Source organism: Cygnus atratus, chromosome 1, assembly GCF_013377495.2.
Source record: "Cygnus atratus isolate AKBS03 ecotype Queensland, Australia chromosome 1, CAtr_DNAZoo_HiC_assembly, whole genome shotgun sequence".
Classification (NCBI taxonomy): Eukaryota; Metazoa; Chordata; class Aves; order Anseriformes; family Anatidae; genus Cygnus; species Cygnus atratus.
Genome location: NC_066362.1, coordinates 85,104,674 through 85,120,594, shown reverse-complemented (window position 1 = coordinate 85,120,594; position 15,921 = coordinate 85,104,674). Strand labels below are relative to the sequence as shown.

Here is a 15,921-nt window from a genome sequence, read left to right as displayed (position 1 = left end):
TGCAAACTTAATCAAAAGCTATGCTTAATGTTGAGTCAAAGGCCCACAGGCAACTTAAGTAAATATTACGGTCCTTTATAGCTTGGGTCAAAAGCCAGCTTATATTTAGGAAACGGAACTATTAGGAAAAAAAAAGTCACAGTATAATAATTAAAATTCCAGGTTGGTCAAATGTTCTGAACTTAGCTGCTGTCTTTGTGGCTTTAAGCTCGGATTTTAACACTGAAAGGCAAGGAAAGGAGAAATACGGTGTAAGGGAGCAGAGCTGATACACCATCAAAGTTTTTGCTCTTGTAGCTGTACAGCCTGAAGAGCAGAACTGTTTCAAACTCCCCACAACCAAAAGCAGCAACGGTATCAAAATTCTTATGGAAGCTAAGAGGTCATCAGCAAGACCCATAACAGATCTAACAGAAGTCCAAAGAAAGCCCACCAAGAGATTGATGTGTAAGACTAACCTTACAGAGGACAGAATCACTGTGGAGTAAAAAGCCTTTTATTAGATTTTTACAAAATAAATTGAAAAAAAAAATTCACCTCGTATCAGAGATATATGCAATATATAAACTTACACATTCCTACCCACTACCTCACAGATTAATAGTATGTCCCTTACTTCCTCCAAAGAGAAAGAACACCTCAATTTCTATATCAAAAAACAGATGAAGGTTCACCTGTTTTTTCTTTCTCTGGTGATTTTAACCCTAAAGCAGATGATGTGACAACAGTAGATTCATAGAGGTTATGGTTTCTTGCTACACTTTTCCTAGCAGCAAAGTCTTTTTATGATATTTGTACCCCAAAGTTATTCTGGTTTTAATCTTAGGAGGTATTTTACTTTTTTCTTTATAACCACAATGATTTTGTTGTTTCTGTTCAATGAACAGCCCCAGTAAATCAGCACAACTTAGGAAAAGTAATCTACATCAGAGTAAGGGCTGAGGAACTTTATACAATCTGGGAAGTCATAACTCTGAATGACATTCTCAGACTTTGTCATCTGTTCAAAATGTCAACAGTTCTTATTTTGGTAGCCAAATGTATTCCACCTAAAGCCGGAATCATTCTGATGCAGCTCAGAGACCACAGAAAAGCCTTCATGGAACCAGAACACTTTTATTATAGTGTTTAGACAAGTAATTATCATGTATCATCCAAAATTGTTCTAACTAAAATTTAAATTTAGCTTATCAATGTGCTCAACTGCATCTTAGTAAACAATTCCATTATGCACAGTTATCTCCCATTATGAAATACTGTAAAATATATACAAATGTTTCAGGCAAATGTCCTTTTTGCAAATGCGCAAGTAGCATTTCTGAACAAGTGCATTTCTAAACTTCACTGAGTCTTATCAAGTGTACACAGAGCTCACACCATAGTGTTTTGTGGAAACTATCTTTCTTACAGTTTACTCTCCTTTCAAAGACTCATTTGGAAAAAAATCACAAGAGTACAAGATTTATATACATAAAGGCACAGCAATTCTGTTGAAACTAGCTATTTTACAGTACAATTGAGTTCAATCAGTGCCTTTCATGGAACGAAGTTCACTAACATAAATCCTTTTCCAGTAAAATTAACTGCACAAGGACTGTATCCTTCCCCTTCGGTAAAAAGAACAATCAGCTATTTTTAATCAACTCAAAGTTACTTCACAAACCTGAAAGAAATGCATAAACTGCTTTTTCTTTCTGCCTAAATGTTCTGGATGTCCAAGGCTATTTCTCATCAAAACAAAACAGTTTTCATCTAAGAGCAAAGGTGAAGTTTCATTTGTGCCAAGATGTCAGACTAAATTTTTTTCTATAGTGATAGTTTTATAAAAAGGATATATATTATACAGGTGCTGTCCTAGGAGACACCACCACCAGCCACAGAATTGCCAATTCTAAAGATAGAAAAGGAACTGAGATAGAAGAAAACTTTGAATTCAACAGAGGTCAGATTCAGATCAGGTATAAATTTATCATTAGAACTACATCCCTATTCAATCCAGTGCTCAAAAAGATGGCATGCACTGGTCGCAGCAAGTGTACTTCTTCCTATCAGTTGATTCAAAGTATTCTCCCCTTCTCCCTCCCTAGTACCAACTTCAAGTTGTCATTTCTGAAGCTTCAGAGTTTTCCTAGGCATTGGTTGCATTGAAAGAGTATTTGCACTTTTTACATCTGTCTGCAGCTGAATAATTAGAAGGCAGACTATTGCCATCAAGCTAATCAACTCCCAACGCTTTGAGCTGCCGTTCGATCTCTTCATCTGATATGGTAGAAGCTTTTGATGTTGATGCAGACGGTAAGCCTCTGGCAGCTGATGGAGCTTTGGCCATCTAGAAGGAGACAGAAATTTTCTTTAGTCAAAAGAATACATTTTATGACAACCTGACTTCCAGAACAGGACTTTAAAATAAAGGATGTTAGAATAAACTCTTTGGGGGACAAAAAAAAAACGACAAAAAGCAGGAATGAAGGGGAAGAAATATGTGAGCTAAGCAAAACCATCCATACCTTTCCAGAGATTTCAATTCCGATCTCATCAAGCACCTGGTTAACAATATCCTGGCTTTCTTCCTCTTCATCAGAAGCATCAAAGATATCATCCAGAGTGTCATTAACTTCAAAGAAAAAAACAAAACCAACACATTGCGTTATGCAAAGATGAGATGACAAAAATAACCTAGTGTCATCTTTCAACTCTCCCAAAATGAAGTAATAATACCACTGGATAAGATATCAGCAGAAAGCATCTTTATATTGGAGAGGTATTCTTACCTCTGCTGTGCACAGCCTGTGAGTACAACTGAAGGGACAACAGGGTAAGGCATGACTGCTTTTATAAAAATGTTTGGTTTCTCCAAAATAGTTCAGTTGCTCTATTTTCCCTCCACTAGATTTTAACATTTCTCAGAAATATCATCTACAGTTCCATTAAAAAAGCCCTTCTTCAAAACAAATCGCAAAATTGTTACTGACCTATTTTCTGAATTGCAACAATACAATTCTGAGCAGTAGAGATGTTGACATCCTGCTCAACAATCCTGTTTTGAGTCCATGCTACCTACTAGGGCCAACACAGTGGCAGGGGTTAGGATAGGATGCAAGCTGTGCTCGCAACACTGGGAAGTTCTGTACTATTTAGTTGGCAGTGGATTGACACTGAAAGAAACTCCTTTTCCATATCACACCCCAAAAGTAAGTTTGTGGCTTAAAATCAAAAAGGAGACAAACGCATCCCATACCACCATGTATATAAAGCTGAGATGATCAATAATCTCTGTTAAACTCAACATTTTTAAGTGTCCAATCCCAGAACAAAAGGCACATACAGAACAATCAGATATGGAAAGGGCAATTTTTCACATTCTCCTATTAGTTATGCCAACAAGGTTTTGAAGTGGTCTCAAACCCTGTTCCTAGACTGGTTCTACCCCTTCAAGAATACTATGGCATGCTGCTAGGTGTTCCCTGCACTTACTCATTTCTTCAGTCATTTCCATCTTCATATTTTCCTTCTGGAAATTTTGCATAGTTTGTAGTGTTTTCTGTGGATCCATTTTCTTATTAACTGCTTGCATTGTCTAATAAAATTGAAAAAAAAATCACCTCAATTACACAGTGAGACATTAGTAACGGCCAATACATGCATTAAGAAGGAATAAGACTTCTCTAATAGAAAATACCCTTCAGTCCAAATTTCACTTTCCTAGTCTTTTTACGTCCCGAGAGAACTATAGATACACAGAAGATCAATAAACAGTCTGTACTCAGTAAGAAATAATGTTGTCTGCTAACCTACCACACCCCTTCTCCTAGCTGTGTATTAGGAAAAATCTGCCTAATCTTAATGAAAAGAATGGGAAAACATTTCCTTAGTTGCAGTCTATACATTTTACAGAGGTACATGGCTGCAGGTTTTTTATTCAGTATGGTACATTTATTTCAACCACCACTAGAGGACAGACGTTAAATTGCAATTGTTTCTCTATGTTACTTCTTCATGGAAAAAATTTACTTTTACCTGAAAAGTGAATATTAAAACGCTCAGGAAGTACGCAGCTTATGGTAAACCTTTGCACTGGGTAGACAACTTTCTGTGATGGTGTAATGAACTTCGTCTGTTTTACTATAAGTATGCAGCATTGCCTTTGCAGCTTTCTTCCTCATAACCATTAGTGAATGCAAACAGTTGCCTCAACATGTAAGACAAATACGTGGAATGTGAAGCTTTCAAAATATTATTCAAATACTTTTTAGCATGTATGGCACTAATTCTGGACATAGATGACTACTCACTGGACTTTAATCATGCATCTGACCTATATTTGCTGAAGATATATAAATGATATTTCAATTTAGTGCAAATAGTTTTGATACTCATCTATAACTGGAGTTGAAGAATTCTAACAAGCTAACATCCTCAAAGTCCAGAACAAATTTTTTCAATTCATATAATATGAATATGAACATAACCTTTGAAATTCATATAACATGTGAAGCATAGTACATGATCACTTTAAACAAAATCAGAAATGAAGGCAGAAGTGCTTGTATGAAGCCAGTAGTAGCTGTATAGGTTAATCAAAAGAGTTGCTATCAAGTCAACTCTTATCTTCTTAAATATAGCTAGACTTTCCATTTAAACTGCTCACATCTATATTTATATTTAGACATCTCATGAGATGTAGTAGCTTGCATTCACTAATGGTTATGAGATTGAGAACAATTTATAAGCTTCAAAATGCACTACTAAATACTTTCTTTTTCAACCTTCCTGGGTGGATGAAGCAAAGATGTTCACTTTAAAAGTGACCAAAATAATTTAATACCTTCTGATAATGTTACACAAATTTGTCCATAGAAGTATCTGCTGTGTTTCAAAAACCATCACCTTTCTAGATGCTGCTTGGAATATTTTTTCAAATATTTTAACTGACTACATCTTAATAATTAGCTTTGTAATACCTTGGTTTTGAGAAACTTAATCCAAGATATCTCATGGACAATGTAATAATTAAAAAGCAAGATCAAATTATTCATATGTAAGACTGTTACAGACCGTTGAGTAAACTGTTTAACTTGACAGGTTGTGTGGTCAGACAAGCCAACCCTTTGTGGGTTAGTCCTAGTAAATAGAAAGCTTGTTGCAGAGCTACAACTCTGTCTCACTAAGAGGTTGATACTTGCCAAAATAATGCTTCTAAATACCTTTTTTAAAAAGCCATAATTACTTTCTGCATTAAGTTGTGCTGTTTTTTTAGGTTTAACTGCCACATAACTGGATTTATCTTGGACTCTATAAAAGTAGTATTTGTCTACAATTATGTGTGCTAATTCTATTTCCTGCACCTTGAGCTGAACAATCCTCATTACCAAAAGGAAGCTCCCTATTTGTCAGTTTGCAGAAATTGGAAAAAGTTCACGACTAGGATAACTGAGATTTTTCAGGGCCTTTTATGAACCAAGATTTGCAAGAAAACATAATACTGGATCCTTAGAGCATGAAGAGTGAGAATGACAGGGAATTCCAGATTAAATTTCTGCAGAAATGTAAGATGCGAAGTAATAACCTACTCGTCACATAAACTACACAGCTACTGTGACACGCTGCTTTGATTTCTATCTGAAGCGTGCCCCACTTTTTCCCAATAAAAACTGCTTGCAACGTGACATACAAGCAAGATACTGTAATGGCATGGTTTGTTTGTTAATTTTTTATTTTTATTTTTTAATCTACTAACAAAGTTCTTCCACTGGTATAGAGTTGATTTTTATCATGTAAACATTTGACAGATGTCTAGCCCAAGAAAATATGCTTGCTTAGACACTAACTGGCAGAATTGACTATTCAAAAAATTGATAATATGAATCAAATTACATTTCCCTATTATATCCTCAATACTGGTCAGGTTATTAAGCAATACACTTTATTCAATTGCTTTCCTTCAATTGCTGTAAGCAAAATAACACAAGTTAACTTTTTGTAAGCATATACTGCATTTTAATGTAAAAGAATGTCTTATAGCACCTTACTTTTGCTGTAGTTGACATAGCTCCTGCCATCTTCATCTGAGAGTTCATGACCTTTGTTTGAGTTGACATAGAAGTGACTTTAGAGCTAACAGCATATGTTCGATTTTTCTGTTTCCGCAATTGTACAAGCTGTTTTGCTAGAACTTTACAGGCTTCCTTGTTACCAGTCTTAGCCATCTTCTTTATTTCCAGTTCCTATTAAAAATCAACAAATAATAATTTCTACTGAATTTTCATTCAAAGACTTTATAAAATGTTCAAGCCTTAACTTGAATAAAATTCCGGAAGTTATTCTCTTGATTTATTCTCTTTTTGATTGAGAAATTCTCTTGACTTTTTTTTCAGGACATTAAAAGTTACATAAATAGTAAAATACTTGCTTTTCTTCCAAGGTTACTTAATAGAATAAGTGCAATGCTGTTGAGCTTTGACAGAGGAAAAAAAAAAAAAAGAAAACAACAGAACTGAATTATAACACAGTAGCACACCGTTTCCCCAAAAGGCCTCACATCAACTTTTGCATAATGTCATATTAATTTATATGTGAACATTCAATTCCATATCTGGGCATGGAGTAACACTTCAAAAAAAGTGAGGAAATGATTATGGCCAACCAGTTGTTAGTGCAATTTCTAATCTTCTTTCTTACATTCACTAGTAAGCCATATTGTGAATGGAAGAAATGGCAAGTTCATATGCTCTGCTAAACGCTTTTTCAGCTTAAAGAGAATCTCGTAACCTTTTTGTGGATTAATGGGAGATAGGCAACAACCATAGGCTCTGTTTGCTGACACCATTTACCTGGACTTAGCTTAGCACATAATAAAAGCGGTATATTTTGTCCATCTGTCAGTGCATGTTGTAGACAGCAATGACTTACAAGAAACAAACCTATTTATCAATCCAGGGAGAATTATTTAGCCCAGAGGTACCAAGGAAAAGTTTGTCAAAAAAATCTCTGCTAACAGATTTATTTAAAACTATTCCTTTTGATTTGTGACTCGGTAATGTAAACTTTCCAAACGTTTTTCCTTTTTAGCCTTTTTAAAGAGAGTTTGCTATAGTAACTGAGTTCTTTTTATGATACCAGTTATACATTTTGATTTTTACCATTAAGTAAAAGTAGCCTCTAAGACCAGCACTGTAACTCTTCAGGAGAATACACCTGCTATGAAAATACAGATGCTTCACTTTATGTACACTGGTGGTCCAGAAAAATGCACTTTTAAGAGGATATGTAGGACCGAAAAAGTAAACGCTGGTCACTAGAATATGCAAAACAGTCATATTTAAAGGCAAATGTAAACTGACCCATTGTGTTAAGTTTACTACTAGGGAAGATCATGGTTAAGCTTACTATAGAGATGGCACCAGCACAAGATGTTCTCCAAAAGTCTGTAATTTCTGGAGGGTTTTGTCATAAATATCATTTTTAACCCAAGAAAGTACAGATCAGCAAGTAAGGAACATAAGACTGTTCAAATATTAGAGGCCAGAAATATATGCAAAGATGTCCTCTGTGTAGGTAGCTCGTGGAGATCACAAAACCAGAATTCTATAGCAAGCCCAGAATTTTCTTTTTTTCAACAACTCAATAATTGCAAAGTATAGGAGAGATTAGCTTGCTCACCAGCAAATTCTAGTTTGCACATTAGTTTTAATGGCAAGCATTTGATTTTCTCACTGAGATCAATACCTAAGTAGCATATATAACTTGATTTTCAAAGTGAAATATAAACCGACACCAACCATTGCTATATTACTGCAGACAACCCAGGTGGAGAAATCAAACCATATATATTGATTATTTTATTCTTAACAAAGAAGAACTTGGCTAGCAAGCTGCAACACACTATTTGCTTTTGAGATTTTTGGGGTTAGCTTATCCAAGTCAGTTATGTTCTTCTGAAAAAAAAAAAAAATCAAAATTCATATAGTTATATGAGGTTACAGAACTGAAATAGAACTGTCTGTACAATATTAGGTATTCAGAATAGTATCTCATAGTTCAGGAGAAAAATACTTTCTGGGGAAAGAACATAACAAAATGTTCTGGGATTGACTGACAAATCCTTGGTCCTTTTTCACCTGATCTAACTCAGAAAAATTAATATTTATCGTCCATTGACTCTCTCACACAAACAGTATATTTTTAACTCTTTTGAAGACCTGATTCACTACTCCTTTCTTCTCCTTAGAAATTCAATATTTCTGAAACAATTCAATGTCACAAATAATCAGAACTTCAACATAAGTATTCATGAAAATTAAGGTCTTTCCAGACTCAGAACATTTCGTACTGAAAAATACCTGATCTATGAGTAGCCTATTACATCTTACCTGTTCAAGGCTTCAAGAAACCCTTTTTGTGACCTCTTTTAGTTTCTTATACCCAGCTCTCAATATTCATGTGACTTGCTGCCATGAAACACCTTAGTAGCGACTGAAACAGTAACTGGCTTTACATAGCTTTTCCCACAGTTGGAGGGTATCTTCATGCATCAAACCACACCATCTGTCACATCCATTTAAACTATTATACTGCCACACAGGTGCAGCATCCATTCATTGAATACTTGATAAACCCTATTCACTAAGTTTTCAAGAAATCTTAGTTTAGGCAGATACTTTTAATATTATTAGCTAGCTTTAGGGAAGTTCTAGATGAATGAAAAGAATAACCCCATGGGGGTATTCATAACATTCTATGCTTTTTCAAGCACTTTCTCCCCCTGGAGAGTCATGGTAATGCATGGTAGCACTGACAATTTTTAGTTTTCCCACTACTAGACCATTGATTCAAAAGCCTGTTAGAAAAAAAACCTTCTGAAGGACAGAGAATACTAAGGATGGAGGGGAAAAAAGTTAATATACTTATTTAATCCAAATACGTTGTTTCTGGTTCTACCTATGTTAAACACTGAGAATCACTTTTAGATAGTAAATAGTTTTCCAACAAAATTTTAATAACTGAGAAGTCAAAAATCCAATTTTTCAGTGTTCAGTTGTTATGTACTGAGTAGTATCTTCAGCACTTTGCATATTTTTTTTGTTATATTGGGCAGGTGTTTGTCTTTAAAGAGTAAAATAAAATTCCCTGTTGTACTTACCAGTTGCTTTTCCTGTTTTTCAAGTGCTGCTCTATCTCTGGTTATGGTCCTCTGTGTACCTCTTAACTCTCGATTTTGCTCCTTTATTATATCTGGAAAGAAAATATAGAAAAAGGTTTTCAATATTACATAAACATCTCGTTTGCTGAGTGCTCTGCAGACACGTGTGTCAGTTTCTTCTCATTCAGAACGAACAGCCAGATATCAAAAGAATTGTTGGTATCTCACATACCTAACATTGTATTTTGCCCATATTTAATGTATACACCACAATTATGTTTCAACAGAATAGGCCATATGCAGTAACAAAAAGGCTATTTTACCTAGACTATTTCTTTGCACCATAGCAAGAGCCTTAACCCTACGGTATGGGTTAGGTACGCACACTTTTTCACAAGTTTCAAGCCTAACTCAGGATTAACGTTGTCACTGTGAGCTCAGACTTTTTCAACAAGTCAGACCCAACTGCAAGAAGGAGGTCAGCTGAAGAAATCTAATATATGAGATCCCAGAGAAGTTAAAGAGTTCTTAGGTCCATGGAAACAGTGAAGTTACTTTGAGATGCGAATCTTGGATCTTGCTCTTCTCTGTCCTCATTCTGGTTTAATGGAGATTATTTTTCTCCATAAATGTACTACATCTGTACAGCTCGACTTCAAGTTAGACTATGAAGCAATAATTTACAAACTTTTTCAATTAGTAGATGCCTAAGAATATTTAGGTACAAAAGTGGAGGCCTTTATAGCAAATTTAAGTTTTCTGACAGCTGACAAAGCATGCAGAAGCTTGAATGCTATCACATGAAATATATCATATTTCATAAATGTTTTGTCCACTCTGCTATTTAAAAGTTTTTTACTGGTAACACCCACTTACTAAAAGTATTACTTTTAATGTAGGCGTCAGTCACACTAGTTGCAATTAACTTTTGTTAGAATTTACAGTGAGTGCTTAGGTGTGATTCACCTGGGCAAAGGTAGAGAAGTCTGCATGTGACTCAGCATCCTCTGACCTTTATAAAGGAAACAATTTAATGCTGTTAGAAAGATTCATTTATTCCTAATGCATGCATCTACTCTTAGATAAACTTTGGATGAAAGGTTAACAGGAGTGTACTGTCATGTAAATTTTGTGTCTAATCCACGGAAGGAATATCATAGTGGGGTTATGCCATTGTACTTAAAGTCTGAGGCACGTGAAAAATCAATGCAAACAGGCACAGTTACCAGCAGAAATGATAGCATGAAGGATAAATTGTTGATACACAGACGCCCTTTTCAGTTGTTAAGGCTTGCAACTATTTTTCTAGAAACAAAGAGGCATTCAGACTCTGTTTTCTCACAGTAAGAGATACTGTAAAATATCCATGCCTGAAATAACTTCAAACTTGACAGGTTCCAATTAAAAAACCCCCAAATCTTCAGTAGTATTTTGAAGAGGACATGCATTACCCCCTCCCATCAATCATTTTCAAGCAAATAAACACATATTGCAAACAAACTCTGTAAGGAGACTTCTTTTTATAGTACTAGCTACCCCTTCTCCTAGAAATACATAAAAATCATCTTCGGGAAATGCAGACTTTTCAATGGACATTAACAAAGAGCTGAAGGATGATACAGTACATAACGTTACGTTCTTCACATGAGCAAAGCATCATAGAGAATTATTCTGAAAAAAAAATGCTACAGGCAAGTAATTTTGAAGGTAGACAATCGTATATTACTTGCACAGCTGCACTTGTGAAAATGAAAGAAAAGGCTTAATAGCTACATACAAGACTGTCTTCTCTAACTGAAGTAACTATTAAAAAAATCCCCTTAGCGCAGAAAACTTGAGAAGTAGGAACTTAAAGACAATAAGAAACTAGGAATATAATTGTCAGGAGACAATAAGGGCTAGCACAATGCTTATTCCTGTAGGATTTTTTTTTCTTTTTTTTCTTCCCTTGCTCTTATCTCACGTCATGGCTTAAACTAAAGATAGCAATAAACCGAATAGAACACTTGCCTTCAATTACGTTCAAGCCCTTCCATTTATTTTTGCAAGTGAGGGACAAGATGAGAACTCTGAACAAGAACCCAAACCCTAGCTCTGCTCCAGCAGCAAGAAGATGATGGGGTATTTCTGAGGCAGCCTTCTGCCAACGGCCATCCCCCTGTGGCACCTGCTCTTGCACACTGGGGTAAGGAGGACGCGCCTGCATTACGGAGAACTGGTTGGACCAGAGATGCCCTGACCTCGCTGCCGTCACCTGCCTTGGCCATGGGAGCGCAGTCATCTCCTCCTTCCCCCCCCTTGCAGACTGCGCGCCAGAAATGGGAAGGAACAAGTGGGAACTACGTACTCTTCCTCGGTGAACTACAATTGGCTAACGTGTAGCGTCATTTTTGGTGGGCACTTCTCAAGCCAAGCCTCACGTGATTTGACAGGGGACACCCAACACACCACCACTCAGCCACTTTCAGGGCTCTTGCCAACACCTGGCCTCTGCCCCAGGTGTTGCATGAGACAACAACGCCTCCTCGGGGGGCTGCCTGGTGTGTCCTGGAGTTACTCGGGAGCAAAGCAATTCTTCCTGGCTTCACTTTCCAGAAGCTGACTCTTACACACAGATCTGTTAACAGCCCGGCCACAGAGACGACGAGACCAACCTGTCCCAAGACCCTCGCCCACCGTCTCCTCTCCAACCCCAAAAGCACTCGGCCCCCTCCCCGTTTGCTCCAGCAAGCTCCCCGCAGGCATTTTTGGTGTGTCCCGGCCCCGGGCAGAGACATGCGTGTGTCCCCCCTTTACCCCCCGACACCCCCAGACGGGGCCCGGGGCCCTGTGCTCGGTGAGCTCGTGAGCTCCCGAGCTCCAGCTCCGCCGGGACGCGGGGCCCGAGGCCGCCCCGCCCGGTCCCATCTCCCCCGTACCCGGGGCCCCTACAAGGGCCGGGGACAGCCGCCCCCTCACCGTCCACGGTCTTCTTCTTGAAAAGCGAGGCCATGGCCTCCGCGGGCTCCGTCAGCCTCCTCCTGCTGCGGTGACCAGGAAGCGGCCAGGGCCCGCAAACCCGCCCGGCTCCGCCTCACCGCCGGCGAGGGGCGGGACGGGGACGGGGACGGGGACGGGCTGCGGCTCTTCCACGCCTCCCCGGCCGGGAATGGAACCGGGAATAGGGCTGGGAATAGGAATGAGGCGGCCCCGGCTCGGGGCTGGCGGTCGGGCTGAGTTGGCCTCGGCTTGGGGCGGCCGCGGTCCCCGATCCGCCAGGGGCCGCAGCTGCCCCGGGGCGCGACAGTGGGGGAAAAAAGTGAAAATTCTCATGGGTTTCGGTGTCTGATTGCAAGCCTTAATTTTTAATGAGGTGGCTCGTACCTAGCTGTGGTTTTATCGTTAGCGATTAACTATGTGTGCTCCAACTAGTTAGGAAAAAAACACCACACTGGAGGTAACACTGCACTGAAGAAAACACAGAGCTGGCGGTTTGAACACTAGCTGTGCATGCCTTCCCTCCCCTGAAACTGTTGGTCCTTTTTAAAATGTAATTTGTAAGGAAAAACAGGCAACTGTAATCTATTTTGATAGCTGGATTTAAATCTAACCTGGGGAAGAACCGTAAGTTTATGGTAGCGGTACCCTCATCAACCACACTTTTATAACCCTGTGTGAATCTACTGGAATATTATAATAACAGTGTAAAGATTTATGTGAGCATATGTAACTATAAGCTATTTATTTTGTGACAGTGCTACTTAATTTTCTGGAAGTACTGATTTTAATTCCAAATAGCAAGTTTTCATTGTTGTCTGCATGGCCTTTTAGTGCTAGTTGTTCTTCTAATCTAGTTGCGCTAGCCTAAAATTCAGGTCATGCTTGATCACATAAATACTATGGAAATTTAACAATTCACTGTAAAGTAGGTAAAATACACTTTGCAAGTTTATTCCTTTGTATCTGTTACTGTCTGTTCAGTCAAATCAGGGATGAGTTAGTAAGCAAAACTGAAATTCTGGCTTTAAAAACGCACAGATGAAGGGGAGGAGACACCTTGTAATTGACGCTCAGTTCTCCACTTTCCTGAGAGAAAGTCTGGGCAGCTTAACTACAGGCCACTCTTAAAATGAGCTAATTAGCTATGAGACCAGAAAAGCACTTTTCCATAATATTTCTTCATGAATGTTTTCTGTGATGAGAGAAACAAAGCTGTCCATAATAGACTTCATGACTGCGATAAATAAAGTACGTCTGAGCTATTGCTTGCCAAGTGTTGTTTTTTTGTGCTCCAAACCTGATTGCTGTTATGGTACCATACACTGAGAAGTCCTTGAATTTATCTCTTAAAAAGACTAATGCTTAAACTTCAGTGTTGCCTGTAGATTCTCCATGTCCTGTTTCAAGGTCTATTTGAAAAATAAATAATAAAAAAAAAGTAGTCTTTTATGCTATAATCAAACTTTAAAAATCAATCAGATGGAATAAATAACCCTTCCTTAGTGACCATATGCAAATATCAGTAGCAAACAGAAGAAGGGGCTGCTTATTTTCTGTTTGTTGAAGACAGAGTCAACAACACCGGCTCAGAAGAATGGTATGATATCCTGTATTAACTTGAAGCCGAACACCTTCAATCCTGTATTAACTTGAAACCGAACACCTTCAAAGTGCAAAAAATGATTTTTTAATCTATGTGTGTATAAGCTATTCTGGCTGTGGGCCATTAAAATATTTAAGCATATTGTTAATTTAAAATAGGTGACTTAGGTTCAGTCTACTTAAAACAGGTGCTCTGAAAAAAAATGGCTGATATGAAGACACTCTTGTAAGGCAACGCTTCTACATACTGTTCTCCAGGATAGTCCATGTAGCAGCTGATCTGGAAAAATACTTTTCTTATACACTTGGAGGAAAGGGGGGCGGGGGGAAGTGAGCTTCCATGCGTATGAGTCTTGAAGCTCAAGGTTATGCTTGAAATCTTTTCAAGCTTTCTGACTATATCAGTTGGTCTAATGCAAGTTGTTAGTCTTCTTTACCTCCCTTGCTAGGGTGGGGGAAACCTTGCAAGCTGGCAATCTAAGGCAAGCTGTCTTGGGATGCTTTGTGGATAATGACCCAAATTCAGTACCGTTTGATCTCTTCTGGGCCTAATTTCTCATCTGCAGATATAAGAAAATTAAATGAGGCCATGTGTAGTAAAGAATGAAGTGGATAAGCTGAAAATTGTAGGAGCCTGGTTAAGATAAATGATCAAAGAACTGTATAAATGTATTGTTATATGAAATGCTTATAGCATAAAACAAGGTTGTAAAGAGAAGTGTCTTTGGGGCTTCAGCAGCTGGATGTGTTCCAAGTCCCACAGAGACTTACACATGCTTTACTTTATCATGGAGAAGCTCCACTGAAAATAGACACAGCACCTTCATATTTAAGAGTTTGTGAGATCATCATGTAAAGGCTAACGTGACTTATGCCTTGTAATACGAAGGCAGATTGAGTTAGGAGGAGGACGAAATGGAAAAGTCAGGCTGAATGTTGTGGTTGCATTTAGGTGTATGAATCCCTTGAAGCCTCTGTGTGTGTGTGTGTCATGATGCTATCTCTAATTGCACTCATTAGTAACACTTGGAAATCATGGTGCCCTCAGAGCAGGGAGGTGGTGGTAATACACACGGTGGGAGAAAGCTGTGAGGTTCTGGGAGGAAGGTGTGCTGGAAAGGTGCAAGAGAGGATAGGTTACCATCGTAAAAGGTGTGTGCGTAAATTTGTGAAGAAAACTAAAGTCAGAAACAATAGGAATAAATGAGAAGGACCTAGAGGAGAGGATAAAGAGGACTGAGAGAAACAGTGGAGATGCTGGAAGTTCCATCTGGTATCATGGTTATGGAATTCATTCCTTCTGCTTTGTTCAAAATGAAATCACTTATCTATGTATGCAAGTATAAAAAACAGTGTTTTATACAGTGCATCTCGCCCTCATCTTACAGGTTAGACAACGTTCCTGTAAAGCTCACAAGAACTGAAAAATACCTCATTTATAGGAGGAGAGGGGGAGTTGCATCTAGCAAATGCACAGGTATGAAATAACGTAACAGCACTGAAACTAAATTTATAAGGCAGATTTTATAACAAAAAGTATTTAACTATCTACAAATAACTAATGAGTTGCTGTTTGGTAAGAATAATGTAAGAATAAGCCAGGTTGTGATTAGAACATCAGTGGATTATCTATTTGGAAATAGTTTATATCCTTAAAAGTTTTCATTGCTCTCCGCCCCCCCCCCAATAAAAAATAATAATAATAAAAAAAAGATAGTTTTAAAAATATTGAGGAGTGTAGTAGTGAATCTAAAAGTCTTGCTGCCTGTCTTTTAGTAATTTAAGATGAATTAGGCATGTATGTGAAGCAGGGAGCATACTGTTGGTCTTACAAATAACTTAATTGATTCTTCCTTTCACTGTTCAAAATGAATCAATTGCCAGAGAGCTGCTATTCATCTGTGCCCACTAGCATGCAAGACGTGCAGGATAGAGGGGAAATACACATGTAGGTATGGAAGCATGTTTTGATTTAGTTCATTCTTGTGAGGACTGTGTGACATCTGTGGAGACTGAATTTGTCTGTTTATGTGAGAAGGGGTTTGTGATGTCAATATTTTGCCTGATAATCCACTAAATTCACTTAACAAGCTTCTGGGTTAAAAAAAAAAAAGTGAGAATGAGTTAAACTGCAGTATCTTAAATGTGAGATGTTACTGCAGAGCTTGAAGATCTTTTGATGAATTGGAACTCTGAATGTT

At 38.0% G+C, this 15,921-nt stretch overlaps 1 protein-coding gene across 1 annotated transcript; it reads right to left on the bottom strand.

The window, feature by feature from the left end:
* Nucleotides 1–478: 478 nt before the first annotated feature.
* CHMP2B (charged multivesicular body protein 2B) lies at nucleotides 479–12,240 on the bottom strand. Its single transcript, XM_035540573.1, has 6 exons — nucleotides 12,098–12,240; nucleotides 9,140–9,231; nucleotides 6,030–6,224; nucleotides 3,475–3,577; nucleotides 2,508–2,614; nucleotides 479–2,329 (listed from the first exon to the last, which is right to left on the bottom strand). Exons 1-6 carry the CDS (start codon nucleotides 12,129–12,131, stop codon nucleotides 2,216–2,218), a joined length of 645 nt encoding a protein of 214 aa, XP_035396466.1. The 5' UTR covers nucleotides 12,132–12,240; the 3' UTR covers nucleotides 479–2,215.
* Between the last annotated feature and the right edge of the window lie 3,681 nt (nucleotides 12,241–15,921).